Source organism: Polypterus senegalus, chromosome 13 (genome assembly GCF_016835505.1).
Source record: "Polypterus senegalus isolate Bchr_013 chromosome 13, ASM1683550v1, whole genome shotgun sequence".
NCBI classification, from domain to species: domain Eukaryota; kingdom Metazoa; phylum Chordata; class Cladistia; order Polypteriformes; family Polypteridae; genus Polypterus; species Polypterus senegalus.
Window position 1 is genome coordinate 13,670,828 of NC_053166.1, and position 21,882 is coordinate 13,692,709.

General features: G+C 41.7%; 1 protein-coding gene across 1 annotated transcript in view; it reads left to right on the forward strand.

Annotated features, from left to right (window-relative positions):
- The window catches only part of lonrf1 (LON peptidase N-terminal domain and ring finger 1), a 63,632-nt gene extending 42,150 nt beyond the window's left edge, over nt 1-21,482 (forward strand). Inside the window, exons 7-9 of the mRNA XM_039775712.1 lie at nt 13,879-13,993; nt 18,089-18,210; nt 21,213-21,482. Coding sequence (XP_039631646.1) covers nt 13,879-13,993; nt 18,089-18,210; nt 21,213-21,375 — 400 coding nt within the window. The 3' untranslated portion in view covers nt 21,376-21,482. The remainder of the gene's footprint in view (nt 1-13,878; nt 13,994-18,088; nt 18,211-21,212) is intronic.
- Nucleotides 21,483-21,882: the final 400 nt, after the last annotated feature.

A 21,882-nucleotide genomic window follows, 5' to 3' on the forward strand; every position in this document is an offset into this window, starting at 1 on the left:
ATATGTGTGTATGTATGTATGTATGTATGTATGTATGTGTGTGTGTGTGTGTGTGTGTGTATATATATATATATAATCTAGATAGGGGTGTGTGTGTATATATATATATATATATATACATACATATATATATACACATACATATACTTGTGTGTATGTTTGTATGTGTCTATATGTGTGTGTATAGCTTTGGTCACTGAGTGCAAGGGAAAAATAATGAAATATAGTCTATAAGTTATTAAACAGTAAAACATTAACGTTTTAAGAAGTACAGGTACATTGAGCACTACTGGAGTGGTTGGGTAAACTACATTTTAAAGACTGTGTAACACAACAGGTAAGTAACTAACAGCAGCTAAAATGTATATGGATCATCTCTCGGTAGTAGATCCCTTTTGAAAGGCGCTACACGACGGCTGTGGTATAGAAATTACATTTTCTATGTGAACGTTCAAATTTGTGCCTCTGGTAATGTGCCTTACCGCAATTAAAGAAAATTAGTTTTGTGTCCTCTGCGTGTTAAGAGAGAAAGGCTTTGGTTTGGGATAAAAGGAAAAAGGTGTAAAGAAAGGAAAGTTGCCTTTTTCTTTTATATAGTATAGAGATGTGTTCGCTGACGTTATGATCGCCTTTTGGGGACAGTCGCGTGGGTCTTGTGTAGACTGGTGAGACGCCCCGCCATTAATCAGCTGTGATGGCACTGTCAATCCTCCACTCGTGTGCGTGTCTTCATAATCCGAGCTGAGGACCTGATAATCGTATATCGTGCAAAAGAAAGTGTGAATCGCCTTAATATTATTTTGCCGTGGTGTAGAAAAGGGGTCCCGTGTTTGCACTTGTCTGGGCTATAGCTCAGGGGGAGGATGAAAAAAATTAAAAGTGCTCACTTTGACTTAAGGCAGAAGCGCAGTCAGCGCCTCAAAGGCCGGCACAGCTATGCACGCGCTGGCTGCTCGACTTTTGCTGGGCAGGAGACCCAGTTTTGCAGACACGCTCATGATATCAAAAGTCTCAGCGCTCTTTGGAGGTAATTCATATATTATATATATAGCAAAATACCCGCCCCGCAGCGGAGAAGTAGTGTGTTAAAGAAGTAATGAAAAAGAAAAGGAAACATTTTAATAATAACGTAACATGATTGACATTGTCATGAGTGTTGCTGTCATATATATGCCTGCCTAAATAAGTCACCCTCGCTCTTACTTTATTTACCGCTCATTTAATCATGGCTAGTGGCGGAAAAATTATAAAATGGAAGGAGGATGGCTTTACCAAAACAATTATTGATGGCAATCGATTATTCATAAAGCTTGAATTGGTGATCTGTTTTTCTGTGTTAACCTCATATTTTTCATACTTCTTCTCAAACTAAGGTGGTGCGAGGGTAAAATGAATCGGGATGCTGATCAATGTAATCGTGTACCAGGAAATCATGCATTGACAAAAGCTCCCTTTGCTTGTAATGCAAAGTGTGATTAAATGCATTATTTTTAACGCGTTATGGAGCACATGCATGAAGCTTCTCAGCTGTGCTTGTGCTAAGAAAAGGAAAGATTTTAAAAATAACGTAACACGATTGTCAATGTGACCTTTTGTAAGTAGTGCCTGGAGGATTCAGTGTGTAGAAACTCTAGAGACAGCGTGTGTATTAACTTGTGGATTTTTCTGTGAGTATTTGGTGGCAGTCTGACGAAGTTGCTTCGAAGACGGCGTTAGCGCTGAGCTCAGCTCAGAGCGAAATGAGGTGGGAGGGAGATGATGACGTGACTCCCCACCCGCCTTTAACTGTCAATCCCCACAAACACAGTCTCGAATTTGCATAAGCACACCCTTCACCTACAATTTTAACTTAGTTACAAAGTGATCAAAACTCGTTTATATCCCGCGTCCTCTCATTAAACTTGTATCCCGCATTACCTGTGGGCATGTGAAACGCCAGCGTAGCCTGTCTATGAACTTAATTTAAAGTTTAGGTTTACACCTTGCTTTCTTTCCGAGGTAGCAGCACTCATGAATATGGTAGTATATGCCACTCGCTCGCTTCTTATTGTTTTGCTGCCTTCTCAATTATATAATGCATGTTTTCTTCAGCGCTTTTTGGAGGTCTTCCTGGTTTTCTACGCACGCGCTGACAGTCAGTTCACGTGATTACGTGGGAGGCGTGATGATGTCACACGAAACTCCGCCCCCCACGTCTTTGCAGCTCAACTCCATTACAGTTAATGGAGAAAAATACCTTCCAGTTATGACCATTAGGCGTAGAATTTCGAAATGAAACCTGCCCAACTTTTGTAAGTAAGCTGTAAGGAATGAGCCTGCCAAATTTCAGCCTTCTACCTACACGGGAAGTTGGAGAATTAGTGATGAGTGAGTGAGTGAGTGAGTGAGTGAGTGAGTGAGTGAGTGAATGAGTGAGGGCTTTGCCTTTTATTAGTATAGATACGCTACCGTGGCTGTCCGTTTGTCTGTCCAGGTTTTTAATTCACCTGTAGCTCGCAAACCGTTTGAACTATTGAGCTGAAATTTGGTACACATATACTATGTGACGTCTACTATCCACTTTCGGGGGGATGATTGACCTCCAAGGTTATTCCTCATTTTATTTCTATTTTATTTTATTGTAGAATCAAGTCTCGGCAGCAGGGCGGCTGTGTGCTCTTGCGTACGGGCGCCGTTCTCATCCCTACCACCTTCGTCGTCACTTCACTACCTCTTCATATCCTAAATCACTCTTTAGGCAGATTGAAGACTTAAGTGCAAAAATGAAAGAGAATGTACTAAGTAAGTGCAACACAAACACTGACTTAATCAGTTTTAACACAAAAAGATGCCGACAAAAGTAGAAAAGAAGCAGGCCGCTAGGGTGGAGAAAAGAAGAGCCGTTCAGGAAGCAGCAAGCACATCAACCTCTGAGCAAACGAATGATAAACGTACAGAGATAGAGGAGGAAAACTATGAACGCTCAAGTCAAGTGTATTAACGGTACATCATTGTGCAGTGTGCCATTACTGGTTATATCATAAATGCTGTAAGTTGCTTTGGATAAAGGCGTCTGCCAAATAAGCAAATGTAAATATGCTGTTAGTTGCTTATATTATCAAGACATTTTACTAGAAAGATACAATCCTTTACCAAGATTTTTAGTACTTATTGAACGTCAAAGAAAGGTTGAAAAAGAAGCTGCTGCAGCTAAATATACTTTCATTATAGCCCAGTTGTTGGTCAAGTGAATTATTGTAGAAAGATGTGTATAGAAAACAAAACAAAAAAATAAAGCGAAATGAAACCAAAGCTCAATACGAGAGACAATAATCAGAGTCGAGAGAACAAGAGGGTTAAAACCTAAAATACATGTGAAAAGAGCACAGTGATAAACTATGAATAATTCTAAGATTTCATATCCACAGATTGGATAAGGTTGGATCGATCCTGCCGTATCGATTAAACATGGCTCCTGACTTCAGAGGCCATGCCCCTAGCAATGCTGGAAGTGGACCTTCTTCTTCTTCTTTTTATGGTTGCTCAAATTTATGGGGTCTCCACTGCGGATCATCCGTCTCCATCTATCCCTGTCTTTTACCTCATTTTCTGCCACATCGACTGCTTTCGTGTCCACCCTCACCACATCCATAAACCTTCTCTTTGGCCTTCCCCTTTTCCTCTTGCCTGGAGGTTCCATCTTTAACATTCTTTTCCCAGTATATCGCTCATCTCACCTCTTCACGTACCCAAACCACCTCAGTCATGCCTCTGTCACTTGGTCACCAAACTGTCACACCTGTGTTGTCCCCGTCATGTACTGATTCCTAATCCTGTCCACTCTTGTTACTCCGAGCGAAGATCGTAACGTCTTCAACTCTGCTACTTCCAGCTCTGCCTCCTCCCTTTTTGTAAGTGCCACCGTCTCCAAACCATACAACATAACTAGTCGCACTGCCATTTTATAGACCTTCCCTTTCACTCTTCCATGTACTCACAGATCACTCCTGTCACTCTTCTCCACCCAGTCCACCCTGCCTGCACTCTCTTCTTCACCTTTTTCTCTCACTCTCTGTTGCTTTAGACTCTGGAAGCCAAGTATTTCAATTTGTCTACCTTCATCACTTCTTCTCCTTGCTGTCACACCCTTCCACCACTTTCTCTCTCATCCACACACGTGGTCTCCATCTAACACCTACTGACGCTCATTCCCCTTCTCTCCAGTGCATACCTCCACCTCTCCAGGTTTGTCTAATCTCACTGCAGGACATAATGTCATCCATGAACTTCATAGTCCACGGAGACTCCTGTCTGACCTCATCTTTCAACCTCTCCATCACCGTTGCGAACAGGAAGGGGCTCAGAGCTGATCCTTGGTGGCCAAAATCATACCAGATCATGACAAGTTGTGCCAGCCGCTACTGGCTTTAGGAGGAAAGGAAAAGGAGAAGGTGGAGTGTGCATGTTTTCTTACATACCGCTTAGTTTTGTCCAGTGCTATTTACAATTTCCATTCATGAATTTGTTGTCATCTGAGCATCTTTGTGGTCACGGAGAGAGGAAGGATAGAGTACAGGTGCCTGTAACACCTCACTTCTACCACCTTCCTCTCCTTCAAATTCACTATTTTAAATATACGGCTCCACATTTGCATTGTTGTGTAGGTAGGAAAAATTCTGCGCACAGCTTTTGGCGAAAACTTGATGCACGCAAACCGTGCGAAGGAGCCTGTCGTAACGTCATTTTTGCTAGGCAGCCTTTGTGACACGCATATAAAGCAGCCTTTACACACTAAGAAGTGTTTAAAAGAGTTAGAAATTATCTGTGGGATTATGTGTGCCTGCTACGTGAAAGTTCTGCATGGTTTAATAAACTTAGTAATGCGGGAGAATCCGATTCTACTTTAAAGGAAACACAAAGGCTTTCTTTACTACCTCGTTTATTTTATTTTAAAGTTAGAAATAAAAAGTATGTGATTTCTGCTTGCATTTAGAGTGCTGCGTAGTGTACAATCAACTGTCAGTTTAATGAGTTTAACAAGTGGTAGATTATTCACATTTTTTTTAGTCCTGCGCCATATACAGCCTTGAAAAAAGAAAGGAAGCTTCACAGATGAGATTCAACCTTGGGCTGAGCTCCAACCTTGCGCACATCCGACTACACATCAATCTAAAATAAAATGTATTTACATAATATTTCAGAAATTTCAGACAGACATTCATTAATATTTAGAAACACATGGCAAATCTCTGTAATCATACAGCATCTAATGTGCTAATGTGCAAATTTCCCCTTGGGATTAATAAAGTATCTATCTATCTGTCTGTCTGTCTATCTATTATATAGTGCCTTTCATATCTATCTATCTATCTATCTATCTATCTATCTATCTATCTATCTATCTATCTATCTATCTATCTATCTATAGTGCCTTTCACATCTATCTATCTATCTATCTATATCTATCTATCTATCTATCTATCTATCTATCTATCTATCTATCATATAGTGCCTTTCATATCTATCTATCTATCTATCTATCTATCTATCTATCTATCTATCTATCTATTATATAGTGCCTTCACATCTATCTATCTATCTATCTATCTATCTATCTATCTATCTATCTATCTACAAACCTGATTCCAAAAAAGTTGGGACACTAAACAAATTGTGAATAAAAACTGAATGCAATGATGTGGAGATGGCAAATGTCAATATTTTATTTGTAATAGAACGTAGATGACAGATCAAACGTTTAATCAGAGTAAATGTATCATTTTAAAGGAAAAATATGTTGATTCAAAATTTCACGGTGTCAACAAATCCCAAAAAGTTGGGACAAGTAGCAATAAGAGGCTGGAAAAAGTAAATTTGAGCATAACGAAGAGCTGGAAGACCAATAAACGCTAATTAGGTCAATTGGCAACATGATTGGGTATAAAAAGAGCTTCTCAGAGTGGCAGTGTCTCTCAGAAGCCAAGATGGGTAGAGGATCACCAATTCCCACAATGTTGCAGAAAGATAGTGGAGCAATATCAGAAAGGTGTTACCCAGCGAAAAATTGCAAAGACTTTGCATCTATCATCATCAACTGTGCATAACATCATCCAAAGATTCAGAGAATCTGGAACAATCTCTGTGCGTAAGGGTCAAGGCCGTAAAACCATACTGGATGCCCGTGATCTCCGGGCCCTTAAACAACACTGCACCACAAACAGGAATGCTACTGTAAAGGAAATCACAGAATGGACTCAGGAATACTTCCAGAAACCATTGTCAGTGAACACAATCCACCGTGCCATCCGCCGTTGCCAGTTGAAACTCTACAGTGCAAAGAAGAAGCCATTTCTAAGCAAGATCCACAAGCTCAGGCGTTGTCACTGGGCCAGGGATCATTTAAAATGGAGTGTGGCAAAATGGAAGACTCTTCTGTGGTCAGACGAGTCACGATTCGAAGTTCTTTTGGAAATCTGGGACGCCATGTCACCCGGACCAAAGAGGACAAGGACAACCCAAGTTGTTATCAACGCTCAATTCAGAAGCCTGCATCTCTGATGGTATGGGGTTGCATGAGTGCGTGTGGCATGGGCAGCTTGCATGTCTGGAAAGGCACCATCAATGCAGAAAAATATATTCAGGTTCTAGAACAACATATGCTCCCATCCAGACGTCATCTCTTTCAGGGAAGACCCTGCATTTTTCAACAAGATAATGCCAGACCACATTCTGCATCAATCACAACATCATGGCTGCGTAGGAGAAGGATCCGGTACTGAAATGGCCAGTCTGCAGTCCAGATCTTTCACCTATAGAGAACATTTGGCGCATCATAAAGAGGAAGGTGCGACAAAGAAGGCCCAAGACGATTGAACAGTTAGAGGCCTGTATTAGACAAGAATGGGAGAGCATTCCTAATTCTAAACTTGAGAAACTGGTCTCCTCGGTCCCCAGACGACTGTTGAGTGTTGTAAGAAGAAGGGGAGATGCCACACAGTGGGGAAAATGGCCTTGTCCCAACTTTTTTGGGATTTGTTGACACCATGAAATTCTGAATCAACATATTTTTTCCTTAAAATGATACATTTTCTCAGTTTAAACTTTTGTTCCGTGATTTATGTTCTATTCTGAATAAAATATTAGAAGTTGGCACCTCCACATCATTGCATTTAGTTTTTATTCACGATTTGTATAGTGTCCTAACTTTTTTGGAATCCGGTTGTATCTATCTATTTATCTGTCTATCTATTATATAGTGCCTTTGATATCTATCTATCTATCTATCTATCTATCTATCTATCTAATCTATCTATCTATCTATCTATCTATCTATCTATCGCCTTCGTATCTATCTATCTATCTTATCTATCTATCTATCATCTATCTATCTATCTATCTATCTATCTATCTATCATATATATCTATATCTATCTATCTATCTATCTATCTATCTATCATCTATCTATCTATCTATCTATCTATCTATCATATAGTGATCTATCTATCTATCACTGATATCTTACTTTGATGCAGTGTTCAGTTTTGGACAGAGCTCGTTGTCCTCAGCCAATAAACCTCACAGTTTGGATCATATGGCGCTTCCTTACTGGTCCAAGTTCTCTAAATTTGTACCTTATTACTACAATCACTGTGGATATAAAGACAAAGTATAGAAAGTTAAAAGCAACTTGGTATTTATTAAAGAAAAATAATAATAGTAGATGATAGTATTCAAGAAACTGTAGGTAGTAAAATCTGGATATATAAATAGTCTTTAGAAAAAGCTTATGAAAAGAGTCAAAGATGAATGTCCTCGGGTGGCTTTTGATCTAGCCGTTAGTGAAATGCATCCTCCGACGTTAAGATGAAATGTGTCACATGTGTCTTGGTCTCTTCTGCCGACGTTGCCTTTTTGTTATCTGTTTCTTGTTCTGATGTTGCTCTCAGACAAGGCATATTTATTTTAAGGTTTCACGTGGGATTCCGGAACATGTGATGCTACACACATATGATTGGCCTTATGATAAATGACTTTGCTTACAGTCTTTGATCTTTTAAGTATGTCCGAATTGCTTCCTTTTCCAAGCTGTAAACCAGTTTGGCAATTCTTAGTCCTAGGGGCGTCCATCTGTTCACATGTTATAAAGTAGTCAGTTCAGCCTGAGGCATCATCCTGGTCTTTTACTTTATTTGCACAGATGTTTTAGAAATTTGAGGTTCAATTTGGGAAGAGGAGATGCTGTGATTTTAAATACCTCCCTTTAAAAATAAAGTTAACCTTTGTTTATGTGGGCAAAAAAAAATGTAAAACATAAAAATGTAAAATTCACGACATTCCAATCAGTTTCAGTATCCGTGTCAACGTCTGATGGCCCATTCCATTGTTATCACCATCGCATGATTCAGCTAATGGTTCAGTTTCAGTTTGTTCTAAAACTGGCTTTACTGGTTTTTCTTTACACACCATTGTGTGTTTTGCTTAAAGGCACCACCTCATTCATGAACATTGATGAATTACCTAGAATGGCAAAATGCATTTAATTTTTTTATTTTTTTAATGATAGCATGTTATTTATCTAATATGCATAGCAGGAGATTTACTATCCCGAGCGTTATTCAGGCTTCATGTTGTACATTTTTATTCTAGCCCTAGAGATGCTTGGAGTTAATATTGCTATACCTCAGCCAGAGTTACTCCCCTGGCTGGGGTTCAAATTCATGTTTAATATCATCACTGATTCTTTTGTATGTATTAATTTTATTTATATTTATTTATTATTGATTGTGTTCATGTTCCACGCCTCAGCAATGTTCCCTCTATATCACTGGTCAACAAGCATTTTGCTACTGGGAGCCTTTCATCTGTACTTTAACAGGTTTCACTTGCTGACTCCAAATCTGAAAACCGTTTTTGGCCAGCAGCACGTCCCATTTTTTAGTTATGATCTTCCAAGTCTTGGACAATTAGGGTGACTGGACAGTAAAGGCGATGCATTTCAGCGTTTAAGAAATAAATCGAGAAAAGTGAAGCCAAAATTAACGAATTTGTTTTTGTTGGCCCTGAAATACGTGAACTGATGCTTGACGATGAGTTCAAAAAGAAACTGAAGCCAAGTGAATCAGCACCCTCATTCGTGTTGTTTGTCCAGAATTCTCTTGACAAGCACAGAGCAGAGAATTATACTGAGCTTGTGGAGAATATTCTGAAAGCGTATCGGCTTACGCGAGCCCGAATGTCACTAAAGATGCATTTTTTACATTCTCATCTCGACTTTTTTCCACCAAATCTAAGCGATGTCAGCGATTAGTATAGGGAAAGATTTCATCACGATATAAAGGTAATGGAAAATTGATATTGGGGAAAATTCACTCCAGGCATGATTGGGTGACTACCGTTGGTTCTTGCAAAGAGAGATGGATGTGCAGTACAAGCGCAAAAGCAAATTTTGGAGCACGCTGACCTCACTTTTATATTGAGGTAAATTAACATAAATATGCTTTAACGTGTCTCTGGTAACGTCTTCTGGTTTGTTTTCAGAATAAACAGTTTTGGTGGGACAGAGTCCAAACTCCAGATATCGTGTTGATATATTATATTGATATTCAAAAGTGTCAAAAACTCAATGATGTGTATTTCAAAAACCTGACGTGCTAGCTTTATTCCAATTTCATATATGAAATGAGTGTTAAAAACTTAATAAAGAGCTGCTCTGAAGTTCTCAGTAGCAAACAAAAAATATAATTTTGTAGACCAGTGTAATGAATAAATAAAGTAAATTAAAAAATATTTACCGTGACATCTTTATGGCAATAATATTTGGGTACAGTAGAACCCTGATGCCCCAATTAACTGAGGTTCAGCATTACCTTAGGTCAGTGTTTCTCAAATAGTGGGGCGCGCCCCCCCTGGCTCCATCAAGGGGAGCGCGTTTGACCTCGGGAACATGCTTTTTTATTTTTCTTTTAAATTTTTTTTTAATTTAGAATGCACTTTAAATCTTTTCTGTTACATTTAATAAAGCTATTCTTTGTTGTAAATTTGTCCATATTTCTTTCTTTTTTTATTCTGTGTAGTGTTATGCAGAGGTGTACTTATAACAATTTTATAGACAAATGATACTATTTATAGTCGCGCGGGGGGTGCGAGATGTTTTCTTCTTCCTAGGGGGGGCATGACAGAAAATAATTGAGAAGCACTGCCTTAGGTACACCTGTAAGTGTAGTACACTGCGTTATGTTTCTTAATTCATAAAAGCTTTGCCATGGTATAGGCAAAGGTTTCAGGTGTGCCACTGTGATCTGTGAGTTTTATTACCAACACAGTCATTCATTATCCATCCATCCATTATCCGACCCGCTATATCCTAACTACAGGGTCACGGGGGTCTGCTGGAGCCAATCCCAGCCAACACAGGGCACAAGGCAGGAACAAATCCCTGGGCAGGGCGCCAGCCCACCGCAGAAAAATTATTCATTTATTCCAAAGTTGAAGATACGTACACCAGCTGACAGGGTGAAACTGGATAGAAGATGGACAGAAACATGTGAAAGACAATCCAGGCAGACAATTTTGAATGGCTGATGTTTGCGTAATCACTATATGGCCAGAGTGACCAATGGCTACTGTCTGTAGAAGCCGTGAGAACAGGGGAAGGTATTATATGGGCACATTCCAAAAATAGCACAATCAGCTCAGATGGCAGTTGCCCATACCTGGCAAATATGTAAATATGTGAGTGTTTATAATGAACAGGATCCGTCACCAGACCAGGAGCCTAGCAAATCTTGCTCCCCACCTTGCTGGACTGAAGACTGACTGTATGTTCCTTTTGGCTTCTGTCTAGCCTGGATGTGTATGTATGAATGAATTACGCATTGTATTACATTTTAAAGCAAGTAAAATACACAGATCTCTTTTTCTACCATATTTCTATTGTCTGAATATTTTCGCCATGGTTACAAAAGGGATGGGTGAGGCGCATCAAGAAAGGATACGATCCCAGGGAACAAGCACCCCTTGCTGAATTCAACTCATAAATATTGTACTTTTAGCCTTGACTGTACCGAGCGAGGAGTTATGAAGCTGGTGACTGTGGGAAGGTGGGTGTAAGTCACTCACCCCTCCACATCTGCACCCCACGCTAATTTGTCAGTGTGTCGTCAGCGTTGCCTGTGTACACATACTCTACTATTTCATTCACCTTAGGATTTTTCTTTTCATACATTTCAGGGCACTATAATGATCTGCCTATTGAAACTAAGAACCCACGTTCTCTTGGTTGGAGGTGAGCGCTTTGCAGCGTGAGCTGCATGGAGACCTCCGTTCGTAAGCCGTGCAGACTCTTTGTTCGACCACTGCAAGTGGTGCACTTCCCTGGTGATGTCAGCTGATCTCTCTTTCTCTCTGCACAGCGTCACCACTACACTCCACCCATCCACAGTGCAAATCCCACCCTTACCGCCAATTGATTTGCTGTGGACTCGCACCACGAAACATCTCAGTATGAAGATTTGTGCTGTCGTGAAATGTCGGTAGTGAGATGGGAAACTGCATCTTCTGGCTCAGAGGCATTAAATGGTTTGCAGCATGAACTGCACAGAGAGCTCCTTCCATCCGCCGTGCGGAGCCCATCTCTGACCACTGTGTGAAGTGCGCTTTCCTGATGACGTCAACTGATCTCTCTTGTCTGTGTCAGACCCCATCTTCTATGTACAGCATCGCCACTACACTCCACTTGTCTACAGTGCAAATCCCATCCTTATCACCAATTGAATCACTGAGGACTCGTACTATAAAGCATCTCAGTTCAAAGATGTGCGTTGCGATTTAACTGCTGGTGGTGAGCTGCGAGATCACGTCAACTGGCTCACAAGCGAGTGCTTTAAAGGGTGAACTAAATGGAGACCTCCATCCGTTATCTGCGCAGGGCTCGTCTCTGATAGATAGATAGATAGATAGATAGATAGATAGATAGATAGATAGATAGATAGATAGATAGATAGATAGATAGATAGATAGATACTTTATTAAAATTCACATAATCCAGCAGCAGTATACTGATACAAAGAAACAATATTAAATTAAATAGTAATAAAAATGAAAAAAAATTTAAATAAAATTAATGTTCGTCATTTACTCCCCCGGGTGGAATTGAAGAGTCGCATAGTGTGGGGGAGGAACGATCTCCTCAGTCTGTCACTGAAGCTACTCCTCTGCCTGGAGATGATCCTGTTCAGTTGATGCAGTGGATTCTTCATGATTGACAGGAGTTTGCTTAATGCCCGTCTCTCTGCCACAAATGTTAAACTGTCCAACTTTAATCCTACAATGGAGCCTGCCTTCTTAACAAGTTTGTCCAGGCGTGAGGCGTCTTTCATCTTTATGCTACCACCCCAGCACACCACCGCGTAGAAGAGGGCACTCGCCACAACCGTCTGGTAGAACATCTGCAGCATCTTACTGCAGATGTTGAAGGACGCCAACCTTCTCAGAAAGTATAGTCGGCTCTGTCCTTTCTTACATAGAGCATCAGTATTGGCAGTCCAGTCCAATTTGTCATCCAGCTGCACTCCTAGGTATTTAAAGGTCTGTACCCTCTGCACAGTCACCTCTGATGATCACGGGGTCCATGAGGGGCCTGGGCCTCCTAAAATCCACCACCAGCTCCTTGGTCTTGCTGGTGTTCAGGTGTAAGTGGTTTGAGTCACACCATTTAACAAAGTCTTTGATTAACTTTCTGTACTCGTCCTCCTGCCCACTCCTGATGCAGCCCACAATAGCAGTGTCATCAGCGAACATTTGCACATGGCAGGACTCGAGTCATATTGGAAGTCTGATGTATATAGATTGAACAGGACCGGAGAAAGTCCAGTCCCCTGCGACACCCCTGTATTGCTGCACACAATGTCAGACCTGCAGTTCCCAAGACGCACATACTGAGGTCTGTCTGTAAGATAGTCCACAATCCATGCCACAAGGTGTGAGTCTACTCCCATCTCAGTCAGCTTGTCTCTAAGGAGCAGAGGTTGGATGGTGTTGAAGGCGCTAGAGAAGTCCAAAAACATAATTCTTACAGCACCACTGCCTCTGTCCAGGTGGGAGAGGGATCGGTGTAGCATATAGATGATGGCATCCTCCGCTCCCACCTTCTCCTGGTATGCAAACTGCAGAGGGTCGAGGGCGTGGCGGACCTGTGGCCTCAGGTGGTGAAGCAGCAGCCGCTCCATGGTCTTCATCAGATGTGACGTCAGAGCAACAGGCCGGAAGTCATTCAGCTCACTAGGACGTGATACCTTTGGGACAGGAGTGATACAAGATGTTTTCCAAAGCCTTGGGACTCTCCCCTGTTCCAGGCTCTGTGCTTCCCTGATGATGTCAGCTGATCTCTCTTGTCTGTGTCAGACCCCATCTTCTATGTACAGCATCGCCACTACACTCCACTTGTCTACAGTGCAAATCCCATCCTTATCACCAATTGAATCACTGAGGACTCGTACTATGAAGCATCTCAGTTCAAAGATGTGCGCTGCGATTTAACTGCTGGTGGTGAGCTGCGAGAACGTGTCAACTGGCTCACAAGCGAGTGCTTTAAAGTGTGAACTAAATAGAGACCTCCATCCGTTATCTGTGCAGGGCTCGTCTCTGTGCTTCCCTGATGATGTCAGCTGATCTCTCTTGTCTGTGTCAGACCCCATCTTCTCTGTACAGCATCGCCACTTCAGCAGCCCACCTGTTTCGTCAGCTCTCCAAGGTAGCATCAGTCCACATTACCTCAGATAATCAGGGTCCTACTGTATTGTTTATTGACAGTGGCCACAGACACCTGACAGGAAAAATGTGCGTATGAAGTGCGACAATAATAGTCTGTAGTATTTTTAACAAGTTTTTTTTTTTCTTAGGTTGTTTTATGAGCCGGTCACGACTCCCTGTGGTCATACATTCTGTAAAAACTGCATTGAGCGAAGCTTGGACCATAATGTGCGCTGCCCACTTTGTAAACAGAACCTCAGAGAGGTATGATAGTAGTGAAGCTCTTTAATTTTTAGTTTTATATTCCTCTTTAGTTTCCTAGCCTGTGCCATATGTACTGTATATGTTTTCAAATTTTTGAACACCCTTTTATATTATGACAGTTTCAAATCTTATTAATCCAAAACAGGATCTTGAAGGGCTATTGCTTACCTTGGCAGCACTACACCGGGACAAGTTTGATGTCAGTAATTGTAACGTAATTATACATAGGAAGTAAAAATGTGAGGTTTGAATACACAGTAGTGTGGTGTTATGGGTCCAGAGCTCGCTTAGCAAAGGCCGTTTTTTTTAAATAAATAATCACCGCACTCGCGGTGGCTTAGTGAGGGGGCGCGGTGGCCATAGCAAGCCATGGGGCGATCTGCGGTGTGGGCGTTTATCACCTAGTGCACAGGTGAGGAACTGCCCACATCCGTGATTGTTCCCGTGGCTAATGTGCTGCAGCTGCTATGGCCCCTCGCTGTATAAAAGAAGCGCAAGTCGCTTGGAGGGGACGGAAAGATCAGAAATGAGTAAAAAGAAAAGGACGGAGGTTACAGGGAGCGAGGGAGCAAGTCGGTGCAAGAGAGACAGAGACAAGGAGCGAGCGAACGAGCGCTCGTGGGCAGCTGCGAGAAGTCTGGATGTTAGGCCGACACCCAGGAGCTGGAGTTGTAGTCGCTCCCGCTGAGCGATCAGGTAGCGGGAGTGACCAGGGAAAGGCGACTGGCCGCGGAAGGCCGGAAAGGCAGCGGGAGTCGTGAGGCTTGGAGTTGTAGTCCTTGGTGTGGGCATCCTGGAGACTAAGGAGTCCAAGTCTCAGGCCTGGGATGAGTGCCAGACCGAAACCAGGATCGGGAGGTCTCCAGACCTGTGTGTGAGGGTTGAAACGGGCAGCTGCAGAGAGCGTCTCGCCTGCTGCAAAGCCTAGTCGGGAGAAGCAGGTGAGACGCTAGCATAGAAAAGCACCAGACTTGTCATTGGTTTTTAGAAGACTGCTTCCAGCGTCATTTGAACCCCGTTGATTTTAAAGGATTGTTTTTTCTATTGTTTTTACCTCCACGTTTTTTTTTCTGATGGATTATTTATTGAACTTTGAATGAACTGCACAGCACTATTTATTGAACACTTTGTTTGTTTTTTTGACTATTTTAAATAAAAGCACTTTGCACTTTTTTGAACCATCCCCTTGCTCAATTGTTATTGCCTCAACTGTCTAGCTCATCTCGGTTATAACTATCGACGTTGTTGGGTTCATGGGTTCCCGAACAGCGATGGGAGCATGGAGCTGAACCCGCATCGTCACAAGTAGGGGGTCTGAAAAATCAAAAGTACACTTTGTGAGTAGGATTTAGGCGTCGTAGTGGACTCGACACTATCAACTGCCAGACAGTGTTCAGAAGCCATTGAGAAGGCTAACAGACTGTCAGGTTATATAGCGCCTTGATGTTTAGAGTTCAAGTCTAAGAAGGTTCTGCTCAAGCTTTATATATAACTTTATACTGGGAAGGCCTTATAAAGTTATCCCTCCTCGATCGCGGTGATTATGTTCCAGAACCCCCCACGGATGGTGAAAATCCACAAAGTAAAAACCATATGTTTATATGGTTATTTTTATACATTTTAAGCCCTTATAATCTATCCCACACTTTTATAAACATTTCCTGCACAGTTATACAGAATAAACCCTATATATTCACTTAGATATTAGGTAAGATTCGTTGGAATTATTTTATGTAATCACACTGTTTATATACAGTAAAACCTAAATGTTATTTTAAAGATATCGAGCGTCTCCGATATCACATATGTTACAGCCATTACGATAGACAGGCCACCAGCGATAAATACTGTGGAATGTGGCCCGGACACAGACAGGCGAACAACGGTTTATCACCCAACACACACATTTATTATTTATAATATTTACAATTTAGTTAGTGCACAACCCAGTGCCTCCAGCACCGATCCCCCAAAGTCCAGGCCTCACTCTCCAGTGCCTTCCTTCTGGCCGCCTCCACTCCTCTCTCTCTGGACTCCAGTCCGCTTCCACCCGACTCTTGTCTCCGAATGAAGGGAGGCGGCCCCTTTTATAGCAGCCCGGATGGGCTCCAGCTGCTCCCCGACACTCCTCCGCGGACACTCCCCTGTGTGGCGGAAGTGCCGGCTGCGCAACCGGAAGCCCTCCGGGTGTCCCCAGTCTTCTTCCCCCCCAGCACTTCCTGGTGTGGCGGAAGTGCTGAGGTCCAGGGCTCTTCAGGCACCGTGGCGCCCCCTGGTGGTGACCACGGGCCCCTACAGGGTTGAGCTTCCAAGCTCTGCACCCGTGGTCCCCAGTGCAACCAGGGCGGTCGTCACAATATGTACAATGCAAGAAAAATTGTATATGTGCGTACAGTTACACTAAACGTATGTACACGTACTAAGTACGTAGAAAATTAGTTACGGGTACTCACCAACAATGACACGACGACTTGTCCGATAACGATGAGTTTAATTTTAACAAAGGAGAGCGTTACAGTTCTTCTAAAGGAGCCTCTTCAGGCGACTGTGTAGCACCGCCATTGTCATCTGGAGTTTCTTCTTCCACTGAAGACGTACCAGGCGGGTAAGGGACATTGTGACGGGCAGTTGCTGCTGCTGCTTTTTCATTTGTGTAACTTTTTATACACTTCCGTGGCGTCGTCAAGAGCATTTCTAAATTGCAAAGAACTTACTTGCACTATAGTTTTTATACTTCCTCTTGTTATACTTCAAGCAGTAATTTCTTGCGAGAGATAGGCGACAAAGTCTTAAATATGATGACTTTAATAGACCTGCCATTGCTGTGTGCCAGACATTATGGGGCCCTGAAATGGAGGTATCACTGTTTTGGGGTTTCTGTGTAGAAAAAGAATTGTGTGACCTTAAATGAAAGTCTGCAAAGTGAACTTTAATCACGTCCGAATTGTTTGAGTTGTAATTTTAAACTGTAGAGCGGAGGTTCAAATCAAGGAAAAATGTCTCTTTGTCTCAAACATTATGGAGGGCACTGTAGTTGGCAAGATAAGAGCTTATTAAAGATACATTTTGCACAAATGTTAGGAAATATTTGTTCATGCTAAGAATTATACATTTACAGAAAATGTATTACCATTAGGGCGGCACGGTGGCGCTGCTGCCTCGCAGTTAGGAGACCTGGTTTGCTTCCCGGGTCCTCCCTGCGTGGAGTTTGCATGTTCTCCCGTGTCTGCGTGGGTTTCCTCCGGGCGCTCCGGTTTCCTCCCACAATCCAAAGACATGCAGGTTAGGTGGATTGGCGATTCTAAATGTGCGCTTGGTGTGTGGGTGTGTTTGTGTGTGTCCTGCGGTGGGTTGACACCCTGCCCAGGATTGGTTCCTGCCTTGTGCCCTGTGTTGGCTGGGATTGGCTCCAGCAGTCCCCCGTGACCCTGTATTCGGATTCAGCGGGTTAGAAAATGGATGGATGGATGGATGGGTATTACCATTAGACGGCACGGTGGTGCAGTGGTTGCAAACAACACTGAATTGTGAAAGGCTGCAACTCTTTTAACGTCAGACCTACTAATTAGTAAGTAATGGATTCATTAAGGGTGGCACGGTGGCGCAGTGGGTAGCGCTGCTGCCTCGTAGTGAGGAGACCTGGTTTGCTTCCCGGGTCCTCCCTGTGTGGAGTTTGCATGTTCTCCCCGTGTCTGCATGGGTTTCCTCCCACAGACCAAAGACATGCAGGTTGGGTGCATTGGCGATTCTAAATTGCCCCTAGTGTGTGTGGGTGTGTGCGCCCTGCTGTGGGCTGGCGCCCTGCCCGGAGTTTGTTCCTGTGTTGGCTGGGATTGTCTCCAGCAGACCCCCATGACCCTGTTTTAGGATATAGCGGGTTGGGTAATGGATGGATGTATTACCATTAGTGTTTTAACTTACCTTAAGAAGTCTTTTTGAGACATTGTAAACTGCTCTTTAATCTGTATTTTATAGAAGAATTACAATACATATGGTTTTTTTTGGGTTCTCTTAGCTATGTTCTCATGCAGTGGATAAACATACGGTCTGCAGACTCTTGACACACTGTTTTTTTTTTTTTCTACCAAATTACAGTACCTCAAAAACAGGAAATATAACCGCACCCTTTTACTAGAGGAGATCATTTCCAGAAGCTTCCCACTGCCGCTGGAAGAGAGGAGGCAGGTGCATGAAGCAGAAATTGCTGAGCTTTCAAAGTAAGTAGGTCTGCTTATGTAAAACTAGTAAAGCTCATAACATGTATATGAAATAAACAACAAGACCAAGAAACATTTTATATAATGTTTAATATTTTTTAGATATTTTCTTACAAGAAGGGTGCATACCAATTCTCTCCACTAAATCTTTGCCAAAAGGCTGCGATGTTGAAGCCTCATCTGAGTTCACCTCTGTTATAGCACCTCTTTATTTGAAAACAGCAGTGTCAGATTGGGGGGACCATGAATGTAACTGAGAGAAAAAGCTGAATAAAAAAAAAAAATGATAACCTAAATTTACAGACTCAAATAAATAAAATGTATGTTTTTATTCTATAATAGTAACAATAAGAGCAGCTCACTACTCAAAACAGTATTTCTAGGGAGCGCCCGGAATCAAACCGTCAACCTCTGGATTATGAGTCAGCAGTTATTACCACTGCACCACCCAAGCAGTCGAGTCAGTGTCGTACCCTAACCCAATTTCTTTTTCTTCGAATATTTTCCTGAATAAAAGCACACTTGTTTTGTTACAGTATACAGTTGTGCTTGAGGTTTGTAAACCCTTTAGAATTTTCTATATTTCTGCATAAATCTGACCTAAAACATCATCAGATTTTCACTCAAGTCCTAAAAGTAGATAAAGAGAAACCAGTTAAACAAATGAGACAAAAATATTATACTTGGTCATTTATTTATTGAGGAAAATGATCGAATATTACATATTTGTGAGTGGCAAAAGTATGTGAACCTCTAAGATGATCAGTTAGTTTGAAGGTGAAATTCGAGTGTTTTCAATCAATGGGATGCCAATCAGGTGTGAGTGGGCACCCTGTTGTGATTTAAAGAACAGGATCTATCAAAGTCTGCTCTTCACAACATATGTCTGTGGAAGTGTATCATGGCACGAACAAAGGAGATTTCTGAGGACCTCACAAAAAGAGTTGTTGATGCTCATCAGGCTGGAAAAGGTTACAAAACCATCTCTAAAGAGTTTGGACTCCACCAATCCACAGTCAGACAGATTGTGTACAAATGGAGGAAATTCAAGACCATTGTTACCCTCCCCAGGAGTGGTCCACCAACAAAGATCACACCGTGTAATAGTCGGCGAGGTCACAAATGACCCCAGGGTAACTTCTAAGCAACTGAAGGCCTCTCTCACATTGGCTAATGTTCATGTTCATGAGTCCACCATCAGGAGAACACTGAACAACAATGGTGTGCATGGCAGGGCTGCAAGGAGAAAGCCACTGCTCCCCAAAAAAACATTGCTGCTCGTCTGCAGTTTGCTAAAGATCACGTGGACAAACCAGAAGGCTATTGGAAGAATGTTTTGTGGACGGTTGAGACCAAAATAGAACTTTTTGGTTTAAATGAAAAGCGTTATGTTTGGAGAAAGGAAAACACTGCATTCCAGCATAAGAACCTTATCCCATCTGTAAAACATGGTGGTGGTAGTATCGTGGTTTTGACCTGTTTTGCTGCATCTGGGTCAGGATGGCTTGTCTTCATTGATGGAACAATGAATTCTGAATTATATCAGAGAATTCTAAAGGAAAATGTCAGGACATCTGTCCATGAACTGAATCTCAAGAGAAGGTGGGTCATGCAGCAAGACAACGACCCTAAGCACACAAGTCGTTCTACCAAAGAATGGTTAAAGAAGAAGAAAGTTCATGTTTTGGATTGGCCAAGTCAGAGTCCTGACCTTAATCCAGTCGAAATGTTGTGGAAGGACCTGAAGCGAGCAGTTCATGTGAGGAAACCCACCAACATCCCAGAGTTGAAGCTGTTCTGTACGGAGGAATGGGCAAAAATTCCTCCAAGCCGGTGTGCAGGACTGAGCAAAAGTTACCGGAAACGTTTAGTTGTAGCTATTGGGGGGTCACAGCAGATACTGAAAGCAAAGGTTCACATACTTTTGCCACTCACAAATATGTAATATTCGATCATTTTCCTCAATAAATAAATGACCAAGTATAATATTTTTGTCTCATTTGTTTAACTGGTTTCTCTTTATCTACTTTTAGGACTTGAGTGAAAATCTGATGATGTTTTAGGTCATATTTATGCAGAAATATAGAAAATTCTAAAGGGTTCACAAACTTTCAAGCACAACTGTATGTGTACCTTTTGTGAAAGTGTTTATTTGATATTTGCACTTCAGTCTTCACATGTTATACACTTCTTTTCAAAATTTTGTCATTAGTAGTATAACATAAAAGTTTGTTTTAGGTACGTTTTCAACATTTCTTGAATTTCTCATATTTTCTGTCATCCTAGACTTACATAGATCGTTGAAGACATGGAACACACATGAAATGCATCTGTTCCAAATATCAATTTATTACCCTCTACATCTCCAGGCCCCTCACACCCATGTAAACAGACTTTTTGCCCAAGTTGAGCTGCGTCGGTGGGGGTGATGGGATAGCAGGTTGCTTGCGCTGATTGAGACATTTACAAAACAAAAGACGCTAATGGAGAGGTGCAGAGCAATTTAAGGTGTCCTGGGATTACAAGTTTTTTCGCAGGCTCCAGGGATTCTAGTGTTAAAGAAATTACTTTAATGTAGAACACCAAAAGGGAAAAGCATGTGTTTTTTTCATAGCACTTTTTAAATATGTTTTTTATGCACAACCACACATTTCTACTGGGTGTTCATTTTCAGAAAGCTGTAAAACATGTATTGCTTCCTTTAGGATGGTGGTTGACATAGCGCAGCTTGTTAAAAATGATTCCGCAGAATCTGTAGGTTTATAATAACCTCCAAACAAACTGAGAAATGCCAGATGTGAGTAAAGGAATTATCAAGGGGGTCTGTACCTACTTGTAGAGTTTTGTTGAAGAGATAAACATTGTAAATTTATTTAAAGCATTTTTCTAGTTCCATAACCCTGTGTGTAATTCCTATATTGTTTCTATACCTAGATGTACAGATTATATAAATAAGAGCTTATTTAACACATTTTTTTCCCAATTATTGTGTTTGCATGTAGTTTAACAAAGAATATTCCAATCTTTGTGTGCACTATGGCCTACCCTGGAATCCCCTGCCCTCTTCATATATTTGAGCCTCGATACCGCTTAATGATGCGCAGATGTATGGAAACTGGGACAAAACGGTTTGGGATGTGTACGTATCAGCACGGAAAAGGGTGAGTGATTTCCAGTTGTGAGAGAAGTTGGAGTGCTTATACCAGATTTCCAAATTGTTGCATTAGGGTACTATTCCATGTTAGCCATTATGAATGTATTGAGAAGTCAACCAAAATGACACCTTTTATTGGCTAACTAAAAAGATTACATTATGCCAGCATTCGAGGCAACTCAGGCCCCTTCTTCAGGTAAGATCTGCCTGAGTTGCCTCGAAAGCTTGCATGTTGTAAATTGTAACAGTGGATTGAGACTGGGACTTTAAAATGAGTTCATCAAGAGCACAGGAACAAAGTTGGAAACTTGTTAAGGGGAAATTTCACACAGACATAGAGACATGGAATAAACTACCAAATGGTGTGGTAGATAGTAGAACTTTAGGGATTTTTAAAACTCGACTTAAGTGGATAGGACTGGTGAGCTTTGTTGGGCTGAATGGCCTGTTCTCGTCTAGATTGTTCTAATGTTGGTGTTAAAGAACCCCAGTAGCTCAAGGGTATCACAAAGATATCT